At 44.7% G+C, this 24,219-nt stretch overlaps 1 protein-coding gene across 6 annotated transcripts in view; it reads left to right on the forward strand.

Annotated features, from left to right (window-relative positions):
* Window positions 1-4,791: 4,791 nt before the first annotated feature.
* The window catches only part of fam204a (family with sequence similarity 204 member A), a 94,665-nt gene continuing 75,237 nt past the window's right edge, over window positions 4,792-24,219 (forward strand). For 2 of the 6 annotated variants that reach the window (XM_070876560.1, XM_070876563.1), the window contains exon 1: window positions 4,793-4,926. Coding sequence is in view for 2 of the 6 variants with exons in the window: in XM_070876557.1 (XP_070732658.1) it covers window positions 4,963-4,979 (17 nt within the window). In the remaining 4 variants the exon portion in view is untranslated. Of the gene's footprint in view, window positions 4,927-4,954; window positions 4,980-11,664; window positions 11,675-18,445; window positions 18,605-24,219 lie in introns of those variants that run through there. The other 4 variants (XM_070876557.1, XM_070876558.1, XM_070876561.1 and 1 more) reach the window with 3 other exon arrangements.

The following is a 24,219-nucleotide window of genomic DNA, read 5'->3' on the forward strand; positions in this document are numbered from 1 at the left end:
GGTGGAGTAAGGAGTACCATCATGAATTGGGAGAAGGTACATACAGTGCCTGTTTGAATTGAGTGGGAAGAAGAGTGCCAGCATAAATGGAGAGGATTGGATGAGAAGTGAGTCTCTCTGGAATTGGATAGGTATACTGTCTCTTTGACCTGTAGCAGGGTAGTGGGATGTAGGAGACTAACTGTTCAGGTAACTTTTGGGAAACTGATGGTATGCTGCGGCTATTGAAAATTCAAATATCGCTTGTACGTTCCTTTTTTTTAGGATCTATTCATTGTGAAATGTAATAGTGCTTGAAATTAACCGTAACGTATTCTTTTTTAATGGAACAATGGAACATTTTTCCAGGTGAATATGCCCCAGGACCACCATTAGAAATGTAACAATCGTGTACTTTCAACATTTGTACTGTAATTCCCCATTCAAGTATTTGTTTTTCTTCTCCAATATAAAAAGAAAGAAATATTGGATAAACTTATAACTAAAGTTACAACCCAAGCGATATTTGAATTTTCAATAGCCCCATCATACCATCGGTTTCCCAAAAGTTACCTGGCTCTCTGGTTATAAAACACTGGCTTGGCCTCAACTGGAGTATTGTGTCCAATTCTGGGCACCGCACTTTTAAGGATGTGACGACCTTCGAGGGGGTGCAGAAAAGGTTTACAAGAATGGTTGCAGGAATGAGAGACTTCAGTTATGTGGATAGACTGGAGAAGCTGGGATCAGAGCAGAGAAGATTGAGAGGAGATTTGATTGAGGTGCTTAAAATCATCAGGGGGCAAGACAGAGTAGATAGAGAGAAACTGATCTCCATTGGCAAGAACCAGAGGACACAAATTTAAGCTGATTGGCAAAAGAACCAAAGGTGACATTTTTATGCAGTGAGTGGTTATGATCTGGAATGCACTGCCTGAAGGTGGAGGCAGATTCAATCGTGGCTTTCAAACGGGAATTGGATATGTATGTCAAGGAAGAAAAGTTGCAGGGCTATGGGGAAAGGGCGGGGGAGTGGGCAGAGAGCAGGCACCGTCTCGACGGGCCGAATGGCCTTCTGTGCTGTAACCATTTTATGATTACTTTCTCTAACTCGCATGCTATAATTTTGGCTGTGTAGTTCAACATCCTGTCAGCTTTGTTTATCTCTGCTTGTTGTGCGAGGCCCCTTGGGGAAGAGTGACCATAATATGGTAGAATTCTTTATTAAGATGGAGAGTGACAATAATTCAGAGACTAGGGTCCTGAACTTAAGGAAAAGTAACTTCGATGGTATGAGACGTGAATTGGCTAGAATAGATTGGCGAATGATACTTAAAGGGTTGATGATGGATAGGCAATGGCAAACATTTAAAGATCACATGGATGAATTTCAACAATTGTACATCCCTGTCTGGAGTAAAAATAAAACGGGGAAGATGGCTCAACCGTGGCTAACAAGGGAAATTAAGGATAGTGTTAAATCCAAGGAAGAGGCATATAAATTGGCCAGAAAAAACAGCAAACCTGAGAAATTTAGAATTCAGCAGAGGAGGGCAAAGGGTTTAATTAGGAGGGGGAAAATAAAGTATGAGAGAAAGCTTGCTGGGAACATAAAAAGTGACTGCAAAAGCTTTAATAGAAATGCGAAGAGAAAAAGATTAGTGAAGACAAATGTAGGTCCCTTGCAGTCAGAATCAGGTGAATTTATAATGGGGAACAAAGAAATGGCAGACCAATTGAACAAATGCTTTGGTTCTGTCTTCACAAAGGAAGACACAAATAACCTTCAGGAAATACTAGGGGACCGAGGGTCTAGTGAGAAGGAGGAACTGAAGGAAATCCTTATTAGTCAGGAAATAGTGTTAGGGAAATTGATGGGATTCAAGGCCGATAAATCCCCAGGGCATGATAGTCTGCATCCCAGAGTACTTAAGGAAGTAGCCCTCAAAATAGTGGATGCTTTGGTGATCATTTTCCAACAGTCTGCCGACTCTGGATCAGTTCCTATGGACTGGAGGGTAGCTAATGTAACACCATTTTTTAAGCAAGGAGGGAGAGAGAAAACGGGGAATTATAGACCGGTTAACCTGACATCAGTAGTGGGGAAAATGTTGGAATTATTAAAGATGAAATAGCAGTGCATTTGGAAAGTAGTGACAGGATCGGTCCAAGTCAGCATGGATTTATGAAAGGGAAACCATGCTTGACAAATCTTCTAGAATTTTTTGAGGATGTAACTAGTACAGTGGACAAGGGAGAACCAGTGGATGTGGTGTATTTGGACTTTCAAAAGGCTTTTGACAAGGTCCCACACAAGAGATTAGTGTATAAAATTAAAGCACAAGTTATTGGGGGTAATGTATTGATGTGGATAGAGAACTGGTTGGCAGACAGGAAGCAGAGAGTCGGGATAAACGTGTCCTTTTCAGAATGGCAGGCAGTGACTAGTGGGGTGCCACAGGGTTCAGTGCTGGGGCCCCAGCTATTTACAATATACATCAATGATTTAGATGAAGGAATTGAGTGTAATATCTCCAAGCTTGCAGATGACACTAAGCTGGGTGGCGGTGTGAGCTGTGAGGAGGAGGCTAAGAGGCTGCAGGGTGACTTGGACAGGTTAGGTGAGTGGGCAAATGCATGGCAGATGCAGTATAATATGGATAAATGTGAGGTTATCCACTTTGGTGGCAAAAACACGAAGGCAGAATATTATCTGAATGGCGGCAGATTAGGAAAAGGAGGTGCAACGAAACCTGGGTGTCATGGTACATCAGTCATTGAAAGTTGGCATGCAGGTACAGCAGGCGGTGAAGAAGGCAAATGGCATGTTGGCCTTCATAGCTAGGGGATGAGTATAGGAACAGGGAGGTTTTACTGCAGTCGTACAGGGCCTTGCTGAGGTCTCATCTGGAATATTGTGTTCAGTTTTGGTCTCCTAATCTGAGGAAGGACGTTCTTGCTATTGAGGGAGTGCAGCGAAGGTTCACCACACTGATTCCCGGGATGGCAGGACTGACATATATGAGGAGAGACCGGATCGACTGGGCCTGTATTCACTGGAGTTTAGAAGGATGAGAGGGGATCTCATAGAAGCATATAAAATTCTGACGGGACTGGACAGGTTGGATGCAGGAAGAATGTTCCCGATGTTGGGGAAGTTCAGAACTAGGGGACACAGTCTAAGGATAAGGGGTAAGCCATTTAGGACCGAGATGAGGAGAAACTTCTTCACTCAGAGCTGTTAACCTGTGGAATTCTCTACCGCAGAGTGTTGTTAATGCCAGTTCGTTGGAAATATTCTAGAGGGAGTTAGATATGGCCCTTACGGCTAAAGGGATCAAGGGGTATGGAGAGAAAGCAGAAAAGGGGTACTGAGATGAATGATCAGCCATGATCTTATTGAATGGTGGTGCAGGCTCGAAGGGCCGAATGGCCTACTCCTGCACCTATTTTCTACGTTTCTATACTCTGCATTGGTTGGGTATGTTTAGTTGAGTCTATTAAGGCTCTTCTTTTAGCTTCATCCTTAGGTATTCCAACACCATTCATGAAGCATGCAACCGTACTTACGTATCTTGTTCAACTCACTCTTTAATCTCTGAGCTGCCTCTTCTGATTCCACTGCCAATCCTAATGGGCCACCCCAACCTGTGTAAGAACACCACCTTAGGTTGGGGCTATAAATAGAGCTGGTGCGCCAGGCCCTGGAACATCGTAGTGGAGGTGCGGCGAATGAGGGTACGGGGCCCAGAAGAGCCGAGGGCCCAGGGGCAGCATGGACCTGCCCACACTGCGATATGTGTGCGTACTAGGTCCGTGCAGCAGAGCAGGTCACCAGTTGTCCTGGCTAATCCTTGTCATTGACTAAAGGCCTAGCTCTGTCAAGCCCGTGTGGTGGGTGATGTGCAACTGTCACCACACGTTAAAAAAAATTCATGCCCAGGCATCTTCCATCCCCTCAACTGGAGTTCAGGACTGGAACATCGGGCCCTTCATTGAAACAACTGTGAACTCTTATGGAAGCAAGTCATCCTCATTAGAGGGACCGCCTACAATTGATTGATGATCATCTGTAAATCTGACCTCTGCATTGAATCCAGGTTAGTTTTGTAAATTATAAAGAGCAGTGGTCGCAGTACTAAACCCCCCCACTCAGTAGCCTTTTCCCTAAAGTACCCCCCCCCCAGCTACCTCAGTGCCCCCACCCCCTGAAGTGCCCCACTCAGAGACCTCACCTTCTGAAGTGCCCCACTACCCCCACCCCCTGAAGTGCCCCACTGCCCGCACCCCCTGAAGTGCCCCATTCAGAGCCCCCACCCCCTGAAGTGCCCCACTGCCCGCACCCCCTGAAGTGCCCCATTCAGAGCCCCCACCCCCTGAAGTGCCCCACTGCCCCCACCCCCTGAAGTGCCCCATTCAGAGCCCCCACCCCCTGAAGTGCCCCACTACCCCCACCCCCTGAAGTGCCCCACTGCCCGCACCCCCTGAAGTGCCCCATTCAGAGCCCCCACCCCCTGAAGTGCCCCACTCAGTATTCCCCAGCCCCACATTAACTCCTCTATCTTGTACTCGTTGCTTCTCAGAGAATGTTTAGGAGAGATTTATACAAGAGCAAGATTGCCAGGTTAATTGCACAAAGCAGTCAGCATCGATCAGCTGCACAAAGCAGTGATTATTTGTATGGCTTCAATATAATTCCCATTTTCAAACCAAATGGCGTCTTCCGGTGTAAATGGCGCTGACGCGGAGCAGCCTGAGCTGCGCGCGCACCGGCTGGGCGGAGCCTATCCACGTGACTCTCCGGCGGAACTGTGTGTCACCCTGTAAGCCGTCCGCCGGCACCGCTAGCCCTGTTGGTTCGTTCCACGGCTGGCGGTTGCGGGCGCCGCCATCTTAGAGGAGCATCATTCCCCGGGAGCCTTCGCTGTGGCACTCTCGGCTGGCCAGGTAAAATCAAACCACTCAAGTATGGTCAGTACAGTGATGGACGTAACCTACAGGTATTGAAGGTCAACAAGGAAATCAGGGAAAAGAAGCAAAACAAACAGAATCTAGAACAGTACCACCAGATTGTAGTCACTGTTTCCATGTATATCCTCCATTGGCCATTATCCCGAGCTCTGTCCCCTCATTCCTCCATTGGCCATTATCCCGAGCTCTGTCCCCTCATTCCTCCATTGGCCATTATCCCGAGCTCTGTCCCCTCATTCCTCTATTGGCCATTATCCTGAGCTCTGTCTCCTCATTCCTCCATTGGCCATTATCCCGAGCTCTGTCCCCTCATTCTTTAATTGGCCATTATCCCGAGCTCTGTCCCCTCATTCCTCCATTGGCCATTATCCTGAGCTCTGTCCCCTCATTCCTCCATTGGCCATTATCCTGAGCTCTGTCCCCTCATTCTTTAATTGGCCATTATCCCGATGTCTGTCCCCTCATTCTTTAATTGGCCATTATCCCGAGCTCTGTCCCCTCATTCCTCCATTGGCCAGTATCCTGAGCTCTGTCCCCTCATTCTTTAATTGGCCATTATCCCGAGCTCTGTCCCCTCATTCCTCCATTGGCCATTATCCCGAGCTCTGTACTGTCATTCCTCCATTGGCCATTATCCTGAGCTCTGTCTCCTCATTCCTCCATTGGCCATTATCCCGAGCTCTGTCCCCTCATTCTTTAATTGGCCATTATCCCGAGCTCGGTCCCCTCATTCCTCCATTGGCCATTATCCCGAGCTCTGTCCCCTCATTCCTCCATTGGCCATTATCCTGAGCTCTGTCTCCTCATTCCTCCATTGGCCATTATCCCGAGCTCTGTCCCCTCATTCTTTAATTGGCCATTATCCCGAGCTCTGTCCTCTCATTCCTCCATTGGCCACTGTCTCGTGCTCTGCCCTTTATTCCTTTGTTGGATGCTATCTCATGCTGTGTTTCTTCATTTTTCCATTGAGCTCTGCCTCATGTTCTGACCTTTCATTCTTCCATTGAACGCTCATATGCTCTGGCCTTTCATTCCCCGTGGAATGCTGTCATGTGCTCTGTCCCTTCATTCCCTCATTTACCACTGTCTCTTCATTCTCCCATTGACCACTATCTTGTTATGTGTCCTTTCCTTCGCCGATTGACTGCTGCAGCCCTCCATTCACCCATTGATCGCTGTCTTCTGTGTCCTTTCATTCTTCTATTGACTGCTGCCTATTGCTGAGCCCTTCATTCCCCCATTGACTGCAATGTCCCTTTATCCCCTCATTGACTGCTGTTTTGTGCTGTGTCCTCATTCCCCCATGTGCTACCATGGTTTACGCTTAATTTTCGCATTGACCACTGCCATGTGTTGCATGTTTCCATTCTCCCACTGGTCATAGTTTTGTGCTGAGTCCCATGAAGTGCAGGTGAGTTATCCCTGGTGTCATGGCCAATATTTATTCCTCAATCAACATAATTAAAATAGACTATCTGGTCATTATCACATTGATAGTTGTGGGAGCTTGCTGTGCGCAATTTGGTTGCCACATTACCTCCACTACAACAGTGATTACACTTGGAAAAAGTACTTAATTGGCTGTAAAAGGACTCTGGGACATCCAGTGGTCGTGAAAGGCGCTATATAAATGCAAGTGTTTCTTTATGTATTCCTGTACATAACACTTCATTTCACATCAGGCACTGCAAGAATTTGCTAACCCCACTATACTTATTCTTCACCCACAGCTGTAGTAACCCTGTGTAAATCTAGTGATTACAGTTGGAAAGCAGGCCTTTGCTATGTACACAACATCATATTTTTAATTTTTTCTATATTTTAGTTTCAAATAATTGGCACAAACCTGTTCTGAATGTTTACATTTGTGATGCAAATGTCCAAGCAAGATAATAAATAAGCAGAAATAAAATGAACAATATTACACAAAGCCAATGTAAATTAAATACATTTAACATACAAGTGATGCAACATATATAAGAACATAAGAATTAGGAACAGGAGTAGGCCATCGAGCCCCTCGAGCCTGCTCCGCCATTCAACAAGATCATGGCTGATCTGGCCGTGGACTCAGCTCCACTTACCTTCCCGCTCCCCATAACCCTTAATTCCTCTATTGGTTAAAAATCTATCTATCTGTGATTTGAATACATTCAATGAGCTAGTCTCAACTGCTTCCTTGGGCAGTGAATTCCACAGATTCACAACCCTCTGGGAGAAGAAATTCCTTTTCAACTCGGTTTTAAATTGGCTCCCCGTATTTTGAGGCTGTGCCCCCTAGTTCTCGTCTCCCCGACCAGTGGAAACAACCTCTCTGCCTCTATCTTGTCTATCCCTTTCATTATTTTAAATGTTTCTATAAGATCATCCCTCATCCTTCTGAACTCCAATGAGTAAAGACCCAGTCTACTCAATCTATCATGATAAGGTAACCCCCTCATCTCCAGAATCAGCCTAGTGAATCGTTTCTGTACCCCCTCCAAAGCTAGTATATCCTTCCTTAAGTAAGGTGACCAAAACTGCACGCAATACTCCAGGTGCGGCCTCACCAATACCCTGTACAGTTGCAGCAGGACCTCCCTGCTTTTGTACTTCATCCCTCTCGCACTGAAGGCCAACATTCCATTCGCCTTCCTGATTACCTGCTGTACCTGCAAATTAACTTTTTGGGATTCATGCACAAGGACCTCCAGGTCCCTCTGCACCGCAGCATGTTGTAATTTCTCCCCATTCAAATAATATTCCCTTTTACTGTTTTTTTTCCCAAGCTGGATGACCTCACATTTTCCGACATTGTATTCCATCTGCCAAACCGCTTAACCTATCTAAATCTCTTTGCAGCCTCTCTCTGTCCTCTACACAACCCGCTTTCCCACTAATCTTTGTGTCATCTGCAAATTTTGTTACACTACACTCTGTCCCCTCTTCCAGGTCATCTATGTATATTGTAAACAGTTGTGGTCCCAGTACCGATCCCTGTGGCACACCACTAACCACCGATTTCCAACCCAAAAAGGACCCATTTATCCCGACTCTCTGCTTTCTGTTAGCCAGCCAACTCTCGATCCATGCTAATACATTTCCTCTGACTCCGCGTACCTTTATCTTCTGCAGTAACCTTTTGTGTGGCACCTTATCGAATGCCTTTTGGAAATCTAAATACACCACATCCATCGGTACACCTCTATCCACCATGCTCGTTATATCCTCAAAGAATTCCAGTAAATTAGTTCAACATGATTTCCCCTTCATGAAGCCATGTTGCGTCTGCTTGATTGCACTATTCCTATCTAGATGTCCCGCTATTTCTTCCTTAATGATAGCTTCAAGCATTTTCCCCACTACAGATGTTAAACTAACTGGCCTATAGTTACCTGCCTTTTGTCTGCCCCCTTTTTTAAACAGAGGTGTTACATTAGCTGCTTTCCAATCTGCTGGTACCTCCCCAGAGTCCAGAGAATTTTGGTAGATTATAACGAATGCATCTGCTATAACTTCCGCCATCTCTTTTAATACTCTGGGATGCATTTCATCGGGACCAGGGGACTTGTCTACCTTGAGTCCCATTAGCCTGTCCAGCACTACCCCCCTCGTGATAGTGATTATCTCCAGGTCCTCCCTTCCCACATTCCCGTGACCAGCAATTTTTGTCATGGTTTTTGTGTCTTCCACTGTGAAGACCGAAGCAAAATAATTGTTTGAGCTCTCAGCCATTTCCAATTTCCCATTATTAAATCCCCCTTCTCATCTTCTAGGGGACCAACATTTACTTTAGTCACTCTTTTCCATTTTATATATCGGTAAAAGCTTTTATTATCTGTTTTTGTGTTTTGCGCAAGTTTACTTTCGTAATCTATCTTTCCTTTCTTTATTGCTTTCTTAGTCATTCTTTGCTGTCATTTAAAACTTTCTCAATCTTCTAGTTTCCCACTAACCTTGGCCACCTTATACGCTTTGGTTTTTAATTTGATACTCTACTTTATTTCCTTGGTTATCCACGGCTGGTTATCCCTTCTCTTACCACCCTTCTTTTTCACTGGAATATATTTTTGTTGAGCACGATGAAAGAGCTCCTTAAAAGTCCTCCACTGTTTCTCAATTGTGCCACCGTTTAGTCTGTGTTTCCAGTCTACTTTAGCCAACTCTGCCCTCATCCCACTGTAGTCCCCTTTGTTTAAGCATAGTACGCTCGTTTGAGACACTACTTCCTCACCCTCAATCTATTACAAATTCAACCATACTGTGATCACTCATTCCGAGAGGATCTTTTACTAGGAGATCGTTTATTATTCCTGCCTCATTACACAGGACCAGATCTAAGATAGCTTGCTCCCTTGTAGGTTCTGTAACATACAAATGATGATGAATCGGTTGCAAATGGAAATCAGAATTTACATAACTGACAGGGTAATACAGTAGATTAGAAGATATGAAGAGAAATAACAACAGTTGGCTCTCTGTTGGCAGTCACTGCATTTGAACATGGCATCCAGTATTTGATAGTGTGCCCTTTCTAACTTATACCTAAGGTTAGCAAGTGAGTTTTTACTGGGTGGAAATAATTATGGGAAACTAATATTATCGAGGGGTTCAGCTGGCATCTTTGACTACAAGAACAAAGCTGAAGCAGTCATCGTTATCTGATTCCTAAGACAAGATCATTTTCATGGTAATACCTCCCAGACATTCATTATTTTTTATAGAGCATTGTTTTTTTTGACCATTTAAGAGCTTCATACAGCCAGCACTTTTTGTTTTAGATTTAGGTTTTTATTTGCATATCATTTACAATTTCTGTAAATTTGTCTACAATGGAAGGCTAACATTGGAAACAAACAGACTACAAGTTGTAACAGTAAAGCAGGCATCAAACAATTAATGGTCTCTGTATAAAGATTTAAAACATTTTTCAAAACAGTTCTACAAAGGAGATATAGTGGTGTATATTTTTATCATATTTTTTTCAGAGGCTGCAGTGACTGCATAATTGTGCGTATTTGCACAGTAATTTAGTACACCGGGTACATGGCAGACATGGGCCAGCATGGTTGGACAGAGGCACGTGGGATCTGTCCAACCTTTTCCATTACAGCACTAGATGCTATAAGAAATGGTGCAAATATGTGAATCTATTTGGTTAGGATTAAGGAATTGGAAGGAAACTTACGTTATCGGGAGTATATTATAGACCATTGAACCATACAATTGAGCCATAATAATAGGTGATTTCAATGATCCAAAGGTAGATTGGGGTAAGACTAATGCAAGTCTTAAAAAAAGGCAGGAGTTTCTGCAATGTGTTCAGGTCTGCTTTCTAGATCAACTGGGGGGAAATTGCGGTCGGAGGCTTCCTTCGGACAAGCGCCTCCAATCCGAGAAAAATTGCCGAGAATACCTGGTGGTCCCAGAGGATTCTGGTCGGAGACCTCTATTCGCTGTGCAGCTCACGGGAACATGTCCTCAAGATGAACGTATCCTGGGATCTCGTGGGCCTGGACCACCAAACATTATCTATTACCCTGTATTGTCATTGATAATACAGGTGTAGTGTCCAGAATCCGGAACCCTCGGGATCGAGGCTGTTCCCGATTCCGCGTTTTTCCGGACTTTGGATCGTCTTTCAGGTCAGAAGTGGGGTGGGGGGGTCGCCGCTGAGGAGCTGTTTGGGCCGCGGGCCCCGCCGCTGTGGAGCTGTTCGGGCAGGGCCCCGCCATGGACAAGCTGTTCGGGCGCGGTCCCGCCTATGAGAAAGTGTTCAGGCAGGTCCCCGTTGCCGGGGCACTGTTCGGGCGGGTCCCCGCCCTCCAGGAGCCCCACCGAGATGGAGCTGTTCATGCGGGCCCCGCCGGCAAGGAAGTGTTCGCGCTGGAGGGCCCCGTCACAGAGGAAGTGTTGGGACGGGCCGGTGAGGAGGCCCCGAGGTAAGGACAGCAATGAGGTGAGCCGAGTGGCGGCGGGGTAAGGGCAGCAGCGGCGAGCGGGCCGAGGCAAGTGGAGGCAAGGCCCGGGGTCGGGCAGCGTTGGGGCTCCGAGGTAAGGGCAGCAGCGGCGAGCGGGCCGAGGCAAGTGGAGGCAAGGCCCGGGGTCGGGCAGCGTTGGGGCTCCGAGGTAAGGGCAGCAGCGGCGAGCGGGCCGAGGCAAGTGGAGGCAAGGCCCGGGGTCAGGCAGTGGGGGGCCCCGAAATCGGCGGGTCTGGATTCTGGAACATTTTACGGATTCCGGCCGACCCTGCCACCAATTGGTCCGCATTCCGGAACTCCGGATTTTCGACGCTGCACCAGTAATGGGAGCTCTGTTTGTGCAGACCTCCCATTACTATCAATGACAATAACCCCTTTAAACAAGAAACACAACACAATAAATAAATAAAACACCTCATATTTAAAATTAATTGAAATTGAATAATTAAATGGTTTAGAAAAAAAAATATTTTTTGGAATTATTTTTAATGTGTTTTAATAGGGTTAAAAATGAACTTACCTTAATGGACAGGGTTTTTAATATAAAAATGACTGATTAAATTTAATTTTGCTATGTTTTTAAACTCTTACGCTGGTACAAGGTGTAAGAATTTGAAGGACATCCGCTGGGCAAGGGTTGGGCAAACAGCTCAAAAGAAATTTTGACAGATCGCAAAAGCTGGTTCTCGTCGCATGCGCATCGCACGCCGAGAACCGTTTTTTGCGAGGCTTTGCCGGATGCGTGCGCACATCGTACGGACCCGGTGAGGCTGCAATTTTTGACCCAATGTGTTTTTAGTTCAACAAGAAAAGAGATAGTCCTGGATCAAGTTCTAAGACATTGACCGGAATTTTCTTTACCTTGGCGGGTCCCGTGTCCGTGGCGATCCCGCTGTAGAAAATGAACTTATCTTAATGGGGCCTATTAAGCTCGCCCAGCGCATAACCCGGCCTAATGAGATAGAGCGGGTCTGGTAATGCATTTTCTGCCAGGATCCTTAAAGGGACCCTAGCCACATTAAATTTTAAGTTTAATCTAACATAGTGGGTGTTGAATCTTCACTCTCCAATAATATAATAAAAGTTATATATGAGTGACAAATATTTAAATAATATTATTATTTAGTAATATGCCATCTACAAATACAATCAAAAACATAATTTTAAAAGTACATTAATTGGGAAGTTATTGGTGCTATAGTCACAAATCTATAGACTTTTGTATCAGTAACTAGTACGAATAAAAGATGTGTGTGTAGGTAATATATAAAATGAATCAGATTTTTAATGTAATTGTAAAGGGGTGGATTTACAATCTTATGCAAGTGCAGTGGAAGAGCTGCAGAATCCCTGACAAACAGTGTACGTGGTGCTTTCAATGTGATTCTGAGATTTCTGCAGATCTTCTATTGAAGTTAACAATGGACAAGTGAGAGGACCTCCACAGAAATTCACCATAAAGTCTCAGACTGAAAAATTTAATTAGTTAGATTCAGGGACTAAAAGCAAATTGAACCAGTGGAGATGAAATTGTTACAGTTGATGACTTGATTTAATGTGTAACTGGACAATCATAGTGTACTGTGCGAAAAACTTGACTAGAAACATCACAAACATTTATTATATGGTATATGTCAACGATTTAGATTTGAATATAGAGAGTATGATTAAGAAGTTTGCAGATGACACTAAAATTGGTTGTGTGGTTGATAATGAAGAGGAAAGTCATGGGCTGCAGGAGGATATCAATCTACTGGTCAGGTGGGCAGAGCAGTGGCAAATGAAATTTAATTCAGAGAAGTGTCAGGTGATGCACTTTGGGAGGGCTAATAAGGAAAGGGTATACACATTAAGCGGTAAGCCACTTAACAGTATAGATGAACAAAGGGACCTTGGAGTGCTTGTCCACAGATCCCTGAAAGTAGCAGGCCAGGTGGATAAGTTGGTTAAGAAGGCATACGGAATGCTTGCCTTTATTGGCCGAGGCATAGAATATAAGAGCAGGGAGGTTATGCTTAAATTGTATAATACTTTGGTTAGGCCACAGCTGGAGTACTGCATGCAGTTCTGGTCGCCGTATTATAGGAAGGATGTGATTGCACTAGAGAGGGTGCAGAGGAAATTTACTAGGATGCTGCCTGGAATGGAGAATCTTAGTTATGAGGACAGACTGGATAGGCTGGGTTTGTTCTCATTGGAACAGAGGAGGTTGAGAGGAGACCTCATTGAGGTGTACAAAATATTGAGAGGCCTGGACATAGTGGGTAGTAAGGGCCTATTTCCATTGGTGGAGCGGTCTATAACAAAGGGGCATAGTTTTAAGGTGGTTGGTGGAAGGTTTAGAGGGGATTTGATGGGGGACTTCTTTACGCAGAGGGTTGTGGGGATCTGGAATTCGTTGCCTGGAAGAGCGGTGGATACAGAAACCCTCACCACTTTTAAGAGATGGTTGGATGGGCACTTAAAGTGCAGTTACCTGCAGAGTTACGGACCTAGAGCTGGTAATTGGGATTAGACTGGATGACCTTTGTTGGACGGCGCAGATATAATGGTAAGTACTGCAGGGAATAGAATACGGCTAACCTGGACTAGTTTCGATCGCCTGGATGGGTCGGAGAGGAATTTTCCCAGATTTTTTTCTCCCTAAATTGGCCTGGGTTTTTATCTGGTTTTTGCCTCTCCCAGGAGATCACATGGCTCTGATTGGGGTGGAGTGTAGAATGTTTCAGTATAAGGGGTGTCGCAGTTGTGTGAGGTGGACTGGTTGGACTGGGTGCTCTTTGCCTTTCCGTCATTGTTCATAGGTTTATATGTAACCTGTAGGGTTGCTGACCAAGGGCCGTGCAGCTCTTTGTCGGCTGACGGGGATACGAATTGGCCTCCTTCTGCGCTGTAAAATGAATCCTTTCTGAACAAAGAAAATATGAATGAACATATGGATTCTGCCAACTGTCGAGAAACAGTATTAGAGGGATAGGCAGTGGGATTTATATCCGCACAAGTGGGCTGGCGTGTTCACAGGGATGAAGTAGAAATATAATTCATGCCAAATCCCTCCATATAGTGCTGTATTTATGATTTTTTTTGGTATACTGTAATTTTATTTGTTATTTCATTTAGTATAAATTTCTATGTTTCTATGTTTCTATTTTTTAAAGTGCACATCAATTCACTGCAATTCCTGTTGAGTTGGAAGGGAACAGCCGAGAATGGCCAGTGAAAAATGTATTTCCCTCACCATCCAGGGTAACACTTCCATCCCTTCAGGAATTTCTGAATTAACATTTACCAGTTGCTTTTCAAGTAGAACAGAATCTCCATCAATCTGTTAGCTGGTGTAATCAACATGTTTTTATTTTGGTTTGTTTTCCATGCTGTCAAGTAATCAGCTGAAACAATGGCCACGGAACTCCCGCCTCAGGTTGACAGACATGGTTCTCGACCTGTGTGAATCTCATGGCCATGTAGGGAAATTTAAAAAGTAGATGAAAAAAGGCTCATAAATGCCTTTAAGCTACTTGATAATCATCTCAGTTGGGTCCCCCGCCACTGCCGGTCAGGTCAGGTCAGCTCCGCGATGACGGAGAAAGGTGCGTGGGAGTGAGTTGACAGCTGGTTCCCGATCCGCTGTCAAAAATAACAACTTTCCCTCCCTGACCCACCACCGATCACACCCGCTACTACCCCAGATAATTCAGCCCATTAAGTGGGGCAGTCAGGTAATGTAAGAGTAGGGGAACATCCAGGAAACAGTGACCATAACATAATTCATTTTGATAGTCAAATTAAAAAGGAGAAGGAGCAATCCAAGATAAAGCTACTTGATTGGGGAAAACAGCCAATTTTAAATAGATACAAAGGATAGTAGCCCAGATAATCTAGAAAGAAAGCAAAATACTGCAGATGCTGGAAATCTGAAATGAAACAGAAATGCTAGAAATACTCAGCAGGTCAGGCAACATCTGTGGAGAGAGAAACAGAGTTAACATTTCAGGTTGATGACTTTTCATCAGAACTGGAAAAAGTTAGAGATGCAACTGGTTTTAAGCAAGTGCAGAGACCGGGAAAGGAGGGAGGGGAGAAAAGAACAAAAGGGAAGGTCTGTAATAGGGTAGAAGGCAGGAGAGATTAAATGACAAAAGGGATGTTGGTGCAAAGAAAGTGGGAATGGGACAAGTAACGAACAAAATATGGGACTCGAGGAGCTATAAATGGCAACGGCAGAATCCTTACCAGCACTTGGAATGGTTCCTGTAGACTGGAATCAGGCTAATGTAGTCCCCATCTTTAAAAAAAGGTGTCAAGACAGACCTGGGTAGCTATGAGCCCATTAGTTTGACATTAGTTATAGGTAAGATGCTAGAGGAAATCATTAGGGATGCAATATATGAATACTTGGCTAGAGAGAGAGAGATATTAAGGATACCCAACATGGCTTCATAAAAAGGAGGTCTTGTCTTCCAGATCTAATTGTATTTTGTGAAGAACTTTACAAAGTTGGTGGATGAGGGAGGCCCAGTAGATATTGTGGCCCCAAGTTTCCACATGATTTGCTCCTGATTTTTAGGAGCAACTGGTGGAGAATGGAGTATCTTAGAAATCACAATTCTCCACATTTAAGTTTTCTGCAGTTCTAGTCATGTAGAACAGTTTCACTTTTGAACAGAATTTTTTTTTCAAAAGGGGGCGTGTCCGTCCACTGACGCCTGATTTGAAAGTTTCCACAGTGAAAACGTACTCCAAACTAACTTAGAATGGAGCAAGTGAAGATTTTTGTAGGCCTGAAAAAACCTGTTCTACACATTAAAAAATCAGGCGCAGGTTACAAATTAGGCGTCGGGAACGAGGTGGGGGAAGGGAAGTCATTACATTCTACAATAAATCCTTAGTTATACTTATACAAATATTATACAAATAATTCCAACCTGAATAAAAATTTAGAAGCAAAGAAAAGATTAAATAAACCATGTTCCTACCTGTGTGAAAGTGCTTCAGGTAGGCCTTTCAGGCAGGGAGAAGGCTGCAGGAAGCCTCACAAGTTGAGGCAGCCGTTCCCGACGGCAGGGGGGGGGCGAGGCAGTGAGGGCCCGACTGACGGCAGCAGCCGTTCCCGACGGTGGGGGGGGGGGGGGGGGGAGGCAGTGAGGGCCCAACCGACGGCAGCAGCCGTTCCCGACGGCAGGGGAGGGGAGGCAGTGAGGGCCCGACCGACGGCAGCAGCCGTTCCCGACGGCATCGGGGGGGGGAGGCAGTGAGGGCCCGACCGACGGCAGCTGGGGGGAGGCTCGGAGAAGGCTGCAGGAAGCCTCAGAAGTTGAGGCAGCCATTCCCGACGGCAGGGAGGGGGCGGGGGGGAGGCCCCCCTGCCGTCGGTCGGGCCCGTCGGGAAATGGCTGCCTCAACTTCTGAGGCTTCCTGCAGCCTTCTCACTGCTGCAAGAAGCCTCAGTGCTGATCATGGAAGGGCAATGTGGTTTTATTAAAAAATGTTAAAAAATGAACAGCTACAAAGAACTACAAAAATGGCCGAGTGCCAATGTTTCCTTCACACTGCGCGTGCGCGAACGCTCCAACGCACACGCGCAGGGTTGCCGGCACGAAAAAAACTCATTTAAATGGTACCCGCCCCCTCCTACTTACAAAATCGGCGCGAGTGGTAGGCTCCGCCCCCTGGGCACCGCGCCAAGCTGACATCGAGCTGCAAAGCGCTCGAGAATAGCGCGTTTTTTTTTCAGGCGTCGTTTTCAGCGCGAAAAACGGGCGCCCAGCTCGGAGGGGCGCCTGTTTTGCCGCGTGTGGAAACTTGGGGCCTGTGTGATTAGACTTCCAAAAGCTTTTGATGAGATATAGCACAAGAGGCTGCTCCAAAAGTTCAAAGCCTTTAGTGGTATTAGTGGTAATATATTGAGCTGGATTAAGAACTGGCTGGCAGGATGTAGGCAAAAAGTAGTTATAGATGAATTTGGATCTGTTTAGAGACCGGTCACCAGTGCTGTCCCACAAGGATCGGTGTTGGGACCGTTGCTCTTTACTATATTAATGATCTGGATGTAGGTGTTGGGGACATGATCTGCAAATTTGCAGATGATACTAAGATCTGTGCTTCAGGTGGATCTTAATGGCCCGAAAATTGCGGCCTCTCTGGGTGTGTACTATGTGCGCACGTGCCCGAAGAGCCCTCGCAAGTGCCGGTTTTCAGCGCGTAATGCCGAGAACCGGCTCTTGTAATCTGTCAAAATGTAAGTTTATTTTTAACACTATTAAAACATTTTTTTTTAATTAACTTTTCTCCAAAACATTAAATTAATGCAATTTTTATAAATTTTTTTAAAAGTGAAGTGTTTAAAAAAATTTTATGTTGGTGTTTTATTTGATTTTAGCGGTATTCTCATTGATAGAACAGTATTGGGAGCTCGGAGCTCTAATTACTATGAATGAGAATACTACATTGTGATTGGTGGTCAAGGCCCACGTGATCCCAGGATACGCATACGCTCCTATAAGACATGGGCCCGTATGTTGGACTGCGCAACTATGCCTTGGAGCGCAATTCTATGTTCCTCCAGGATCACCAGGTATTTTCGTAATTTTGTTTTGGTCGGAGACATCCACCGTAGGAAGATCCAACCGCAATTTTTGGGCCATGTGTTGGGTGATTGGCTCATGACTGGCAAATGTTGTATAACTTGGATAAGTGCAATTTTATGATGTGAGAGGGGCAAATGCTCAACATTCGTACACCCTTCAGGGAAAAGCATTAAAGAAGGTGGAGATAGAAAGCGATTTGGGCATTCGCATGCATACATCCTTAAAGGTACATGAGCAGTGTTCAGTTGTACCCAGAGGACAATTGAGTATAAGACGAGGCATACTATTTTGTCTTTGTACAAGATCTTGGTCAGGCTTCACTTTAATACTGTGTCCAGTTTTGGTCTCCTCAGATGGTGGGTGATATTGAGGCTTTGGAAAGAGTGCTGGGGAGGGCCACTAGACTCATTCCTAGTTTAAAGCATCTTAGTTATCAAGATAGGCTAAAAGATTTGGGATTCTACACATTTAGAGAAGAGTTGGCTTACAGGTGACCTGATTGAGGTTTATAAGATAGAGAAGGGAATAGATTGTGTTCCAATTGACAGTTTGTTCGAATTAAATAGGTTAGGGAGGACCAAGAGTCACAAATTAACAGGCTGCCATCTCATGTAGTGAATGCTGATTCGCTGAATTCCTTCAAGTGAGGGCTGGACCTGTTTCTGGCTGGGGCAGAGATCACCTCTTGGTACTGCAAGGAATTCAGGGACAGAGTGATTTCCTGGACTAGTTTCGATTGTCTAGATGGGTCGGAGAGAAATTTCCCAGATTGTTTTCCCCAAATTTGCCGGAGTTTTTAATCTGATTTTTCACCTCTCCCAGGCGATCACATGGTTTCGGGTGGGGTGGAGAGTATATATTGTGATACACAAGATATCGCAATTGGGAGGGGCAGGCTCGATGGACCAGAGGGTCTTTACCTGTCCGTCATTGTTCGTATGTTCGCAGCTGCTGTCTGAAAAATTCGGAGCAACTAGAAAGAAAAATTGACGCAAACAGTGGAAAACATTCAAACAGGAGGTGATTAGTGTACAGGCTACACAATTTGCCACAAGAAAAAATATAGATGGCAAGCAAAAAAAACTAAAAGACTGGCAGGTAACAAAGGTAAATATCGAAGAATTTTATGAACAGATAAAGAGTAAAAGAACAATTAAAGAAAAGGTAGGTCAGTGAGATGATAAAGGAACTCAACTTGTGGTGAACAAAGGAATGGCGGAGATATTATATGAACACTTTGCCTCAGTTTTCACGGAGTGCGGGGGTGTGATTGCAAGGATACAAGAGGAGGTGGAGCAGTTCGATAGAATAACTACAGGTTGAACCTCCCTTATCCGGAACCCTCGGGACCTGGCCTGTTCTGGATAAGGGATTTTTCCGAACGAGGGATGGCCACGCTAAATTGGATGGTCCAGGTACTGAGCAATGGGATATCAGGGCTGGCTAACTTGGGGCTGGGAGTGCGGCAGAGAGATCATGGGGAGGGTGGCGGTGGATCGCGGGGTCAGGCCAGCGATTGCAGGAGTCGGCAGCGAGGAAGGACTTCAATTTGTTCATGTCGGAGTTCTGTGCACGCACCACCCGGTGGCCAGGGATGGTTTTGGATGAGGTGTGGTTCCGGATAGGGGAGTTCTGGATAAGGGAGGTTCAATCTGTGTAAGGAAGCAATACTGAAAATAATTGGTGGAAAAGGCTTATGGTCCTGATGGCATGCACCCAAGAATGCTGAAGGAAGTTATATCAGAAATATCAGAGGCTCGGCCTGCAATATTTCAAACATCATTAGATCTGGAAGTTGTGCCAGAACACTGGAGGGTTGCCAATGCGCACACCTCTGTTCAGAGGGGGAAAGGGATAACTATAAATCATTCTGTTAACACCTGCAGTGGGTAAGCTAGTAGCATAAAATCAGTACTCCTCTAGAAAGACGTGGGTTAATTAAGAACAGCCAGCATGGATTTGTAAAAGGCAGGTTGTGTCTGACAAGTTTAATCAAATTCTTTGAGAAAATAACAGAGTTTATTGATAAAGGAAATTCTGTGATTGTTGTGTACATGGCCTATAATGAGGTGGTGCATTGGAAGCATGCTTATAAAATCAAGACACATGGTATTAAAGACTAACAGGATCACTTAGGAGATTTCTTTTTAATGTAGAGGCTTGTTATGACTCAGAATGCCTCAACAAAAACAGTGGTGGAAGCAGAATTCATAAAAGGGATGTGATTTAACATGCAAAAAAGCAAGAAAGAATGGAGGGGAATGGAACTTGCTGTAATGTGCTATGTCGAGGGATCTGTTGTTTGGTTTGTGAAGGCAACCTTCTGTACAGGCTTCCAGAAATGGAGTACAGACTCCTTGATACTTTCTCAGTTTTAACTAGAGTACATACATCACTTATTGTGACAGGTATTTACCTTTCAGATGCTTAATCCATGTGTCTGTGCTGGGAGAAGTAAGGTTTCACTGTGGTGTAAATATGTAGCTGTGAGAGTTGATGCTAATCTTTGCATCTCGGGTGGATATTGCAACGGTGGGGATAAGCCCAGCAGAAGGGGCAATGGACTTCTAGGAACATAGATGGAACGGTTTTCGCAGTACAGGTACCCTGGGTCTCTGCTCAAACAAATAGTTGGATTGGGGGGAAAGTCTGCATAAGTGTCACTCTGATTCCAGCATTCATCCAACCGAGAGGGGATGAAACTATGAAGTTTTTGTGGGGTACGATAAATTTGATGTATGTTTAGATGTCCCTCATATATATTACTGCAAGGAGTGATTATGAAGGCTTTTTCCAAGATTTCCTTCCATTCTTTTTCAGTCATTTAAAAACACTAGATTTCACTGTCATTTTCTGTTAGACATTCTGTGGGTTTTGTCAATGTGGAGGTAAGAACATAAGAAATAGGAGCAGGAGTAGGCCATACAGCCCCTCGAGCCTGCTCCGCCATTCAATAAGATCATGGCTGATCTTCAACCTCAACTCAACTTTCCTGCCTGATCTCCATATCCTTTGATTCCCCTAGACTCCAAAAATCTATTTATCTCAGCCTTGAATATATTCAGAGACTCAGCATCTACAGTCCTCTGGGGCAGAGAATTCCAAAGATTCCTCTGAGTGAAGAAATTCCTCCTCATCTTTATCTTAAATGGCCTACCCCTTATCCTGAGCCTGTATCCCCTAGTTCTAGACACTCCAGCCAGGGAAAACAACAACTCAGCATCGACTCTGTCAATTCCCTTCAGAATTTTGTATGTTTCAATGAGATCACCTCTCATTCTTCTAAACTCTGGAGAGTATAGGCCCATTCTACACAATCTCTCATCATAACTCAGCCCTCTCATCCCAGGAATCAATCTAGTGAACCTATGTTGTACCACCTCTAAGGCAAGTATATCCTTCCTTAGATAAGTAGACCAAAACTGTGCACCATACTCCAGCTGTGGTCTCACCTGGGAGTCCCTGGCCAGAGACCGCCCGAAGTGGAGGAAGAGCATCTGGGAGGGTGCTGAGCACCTCGAGTCTCGTCGCCGCGAGCATGCAGAAAACAAGCGCAGGCAGCGGAAGGAGCGTGCGGCAAACCAGACTCCCCACCCACCCTTTCAATGACTGTCCCAGGTGGGACAGACAGAAACTGTAATTCCTGTATTGAACTGTACAGCCACCTGAGAACTCACTTTTAGAGTGGAAGCAAGTCTTCCTCGATTTCGGGGGACTGCTTATGAATGAATGTACAATTGTAGCAAGACTTCCTTATTCTTATACTGCAACCCCCTTGCAATAAAGGACAATATGCCATTTGCCTTCCTTATTGCTTGCTGTACCTGTGTTTCTTGCACGAGGACCCCCAAATCTCTGAACACCAACATTTAAAAGTTTCTCACCATTTTAAAAAAGATTCTGTGCTTGCTATTCTTCCTACCAAAGTAAATAACCTCACATTTCCTTACATTATACTCCATCTGCCACCTAACTGCCCACTCACTTAGTCTATCTATATCCCTTTGCAGACGCTTTGTGTTCTCCTGGTGAGTGCAATGTACAAGGTAGACAGATGTTTACAGCTATCTTCAGTACTCGGAATGAGTAGCTCCAGAGAGGTTGGCTCATGCTGAAGTTTGCAGAGTGTCACTGGCTCATGGAGGTACCGGAGCACATCCTGCTGAATGAGATGAAATTTGGCATTAATTGCTGAACCCTTGTGAAGAAACTGGCTGAGCCTTGTGATGCCTTTCGCATGCCAGGCTCGGAATCCATCTGCTTGTGAACTGGTACACCTCTGAGTTCTTGTGCCAGATTGGCAAGAAGGGTGACAGACCCAGTGGAATCATCAGTCTTGTGCACGTCTTCTTCCAGATCAGTAGTGCTTCTTTACCCGTCTAACCTCTTGTGAGGATTTATAAAGGGCAGGTTAAATGGGGGCAGGGGGGGGGGCGAGGGTAGATTGGGAGGTTTCAGCATTTATACCCAGCCATGGTTCTGCAGTAGGGTTATATTCCAAGTAATAATATTGCTAAATTGGGCTGCTCAGTAATCGTACCTAAGATTTGGGAGGTTCAGTAATGGTAAAAGTTAAGACTCACCTTTTTGTCCTGGTGATCCCTTGCCATTGGCAGAATGGTGATGATATCTTCACTACATGATTTAATACGTCAGATTGCTACTGGAATTGATTGTTGGGAGGTAAATTTGCTCTGCAGGTTATGTTTCACTTCAATATATTTTTAGTAACTGTTGCCCCCCATGCACAACATTTCTTTCACCAAGAATGTAAAGCTGTTCAGTCACTGGCGTGTTTATAGTGAATAATATTTAACAAAGCAATGTGATCAGAATGCATTGAACCTGAACAGCGAGAGCTCACATCATGCTGGAGAAACAGTTCTAAAAGGAGTTACTGTTATGGAGTATGGATTTTGGTGCTGTAACAGTTGCAAAGGAATTATGTATCTCCCACTACTTAAAATCAAAGGGATATCTTGCATAATGTATAGAATCCTGTTTATACAGTGAGTAGGAGTAGTTTATAGCGTGAACATGTGAGGCCGCCTTAATTAAAACTACTTGTAAAGTTCAGTTTATGTTTTGGATGGATAAGTTTCCCTAAGCAACAGCAATTAGTCTTTTATTGGCCTCAGAATGAGCCTATTATAACAACAACAACTTGTATTTCTATAGCGCCTTTAGCGGAGCAAGGAACTTCAAAGGAATGTCATAAAACAAAATTTTGACACCAAGCCACATAAGGAGAAATTTGGGCAAATGACCAAAAGCTTGATCAAAGAAGTTTAAGGAGCATATTAAAAGAGAAAGGAGGCGGAGAAGTTCAGGGAGGGAATTCCAGAGCTTAGGCCCTAGGCAGCTGAAGGCACGGCCACCAAAGGTTGAATGATTAAAATCCGGGATGCTCAAGAGGGCAGAATTAGAGGAGCGCAGACATCTCAGAGGGTTATGGGGCTGGAGGAGATTGCAGAGATAGGGAAGGGAGAGGCCATGAAGGGATTTGAAAACAAGGATGAGAATTTTGAAATTGAGGCATTGCTTAACCGGGAGCCAATACAGGTCAGCGAGTACAGGGATGATGGGTGAACAGAACTTGGTGCGAGGTAGGACATGGGCAGCCGAGTTTTGGATGACCTCTAGTTTATGTAGGGTAGCACAGTCCCACAGGATTGTTGAACAGGTCGAAAATCAAATTTCTGTTCTGTTTGTTAAAACCTACCATAAAGGGACACATCAAATTAGCCACATTAGCACAAGACCACTTTCCTCAAGGCAGTCTATTTACATCTATTGGGAAAGACAATTGAGATATAATGCTCCTGTTATAAAACAGCGCATCTCTGACTTACTACAATATTGGGACATTTGCTATTGTGAACATATAAAAAGAGAATATACAAAGGAAATTTTTGTAACTGTGCAAAATGTTACTGTGGTATTGAAATCAGATATTTAAGATGTGCATATATTAGATCATGATACAGCAAAGAAGGAGGTCCTTTGGCCCATCGTGCCTGTTTTTAAAAAAAAAATCAAATTTTAAACTTTTAAAAATTTCATACATTCTAATGGACAGTCTATCTCCAGAATGTTGCTTCTGGAAGTCACACACAATAATATTGTACAGTAGCGATGGTAATGTTGTAACAAGATATTTTATGTAGCTTGTCACTACAGAAGAGAGCTATTAACTATTTTTCCTAAATTTCGTGCTCATCAACTTGAAAGGAGTTAATGCGGGGCTCAAAACACTTTGTATTTCAGACACTATCAGCATCAGGCACGCCCAGGCCAAGCAAAGTTCAAGTTAGATGCAGAGCGAAGCTCTCTGTCAAAAACAGTGGGCCCGAAATTGTGTGTACCGCTGGAAAGCTGGTGCTCCCCCCACCTTTTTGTGGCCATTAGTGCCAAAATTTTTGAGTGGCTGGGCCACCTCATGTTCAGCTCCAAAAGTGAACAGATGGGTTCCAGCGCTAATGAACCTTTCCGAAGTGCTTTTTTCAGCGATGTGGCTGTCTTAATTTTTAAAGGCCAGGGTTTGCAGCAAGGCCCTGAGGGGGGAAGGAGTTTGGAAGGATGGCTGGTGTAAGAGGTGCAAGGAGAGCCAACGGGTTCACTGATACGGAGCTGGAGACATTGATGGACGGTGTGGAGGACAGAAGAAGAATACTCTTACCTGACGTGGGGAGACCTGGCAGACCGCCAGTACATAATGCATG

The sequence above is a fragment of the Pristiophorus japonicus genome, chromosome 3 (genome assembly GCF_044704955.1).
Source record: "Pristiophorus japonicus isolate sPriJap1 chromosome 3, sPriJap1.hap1, whole genome shotgun sequence".
Lineage (NCBI taxonomy): Eukaryota > Metazoa > Chordata > Chondrichthyes > Pristiophoridae > Pristiophorus > Pristiophorus japonicus.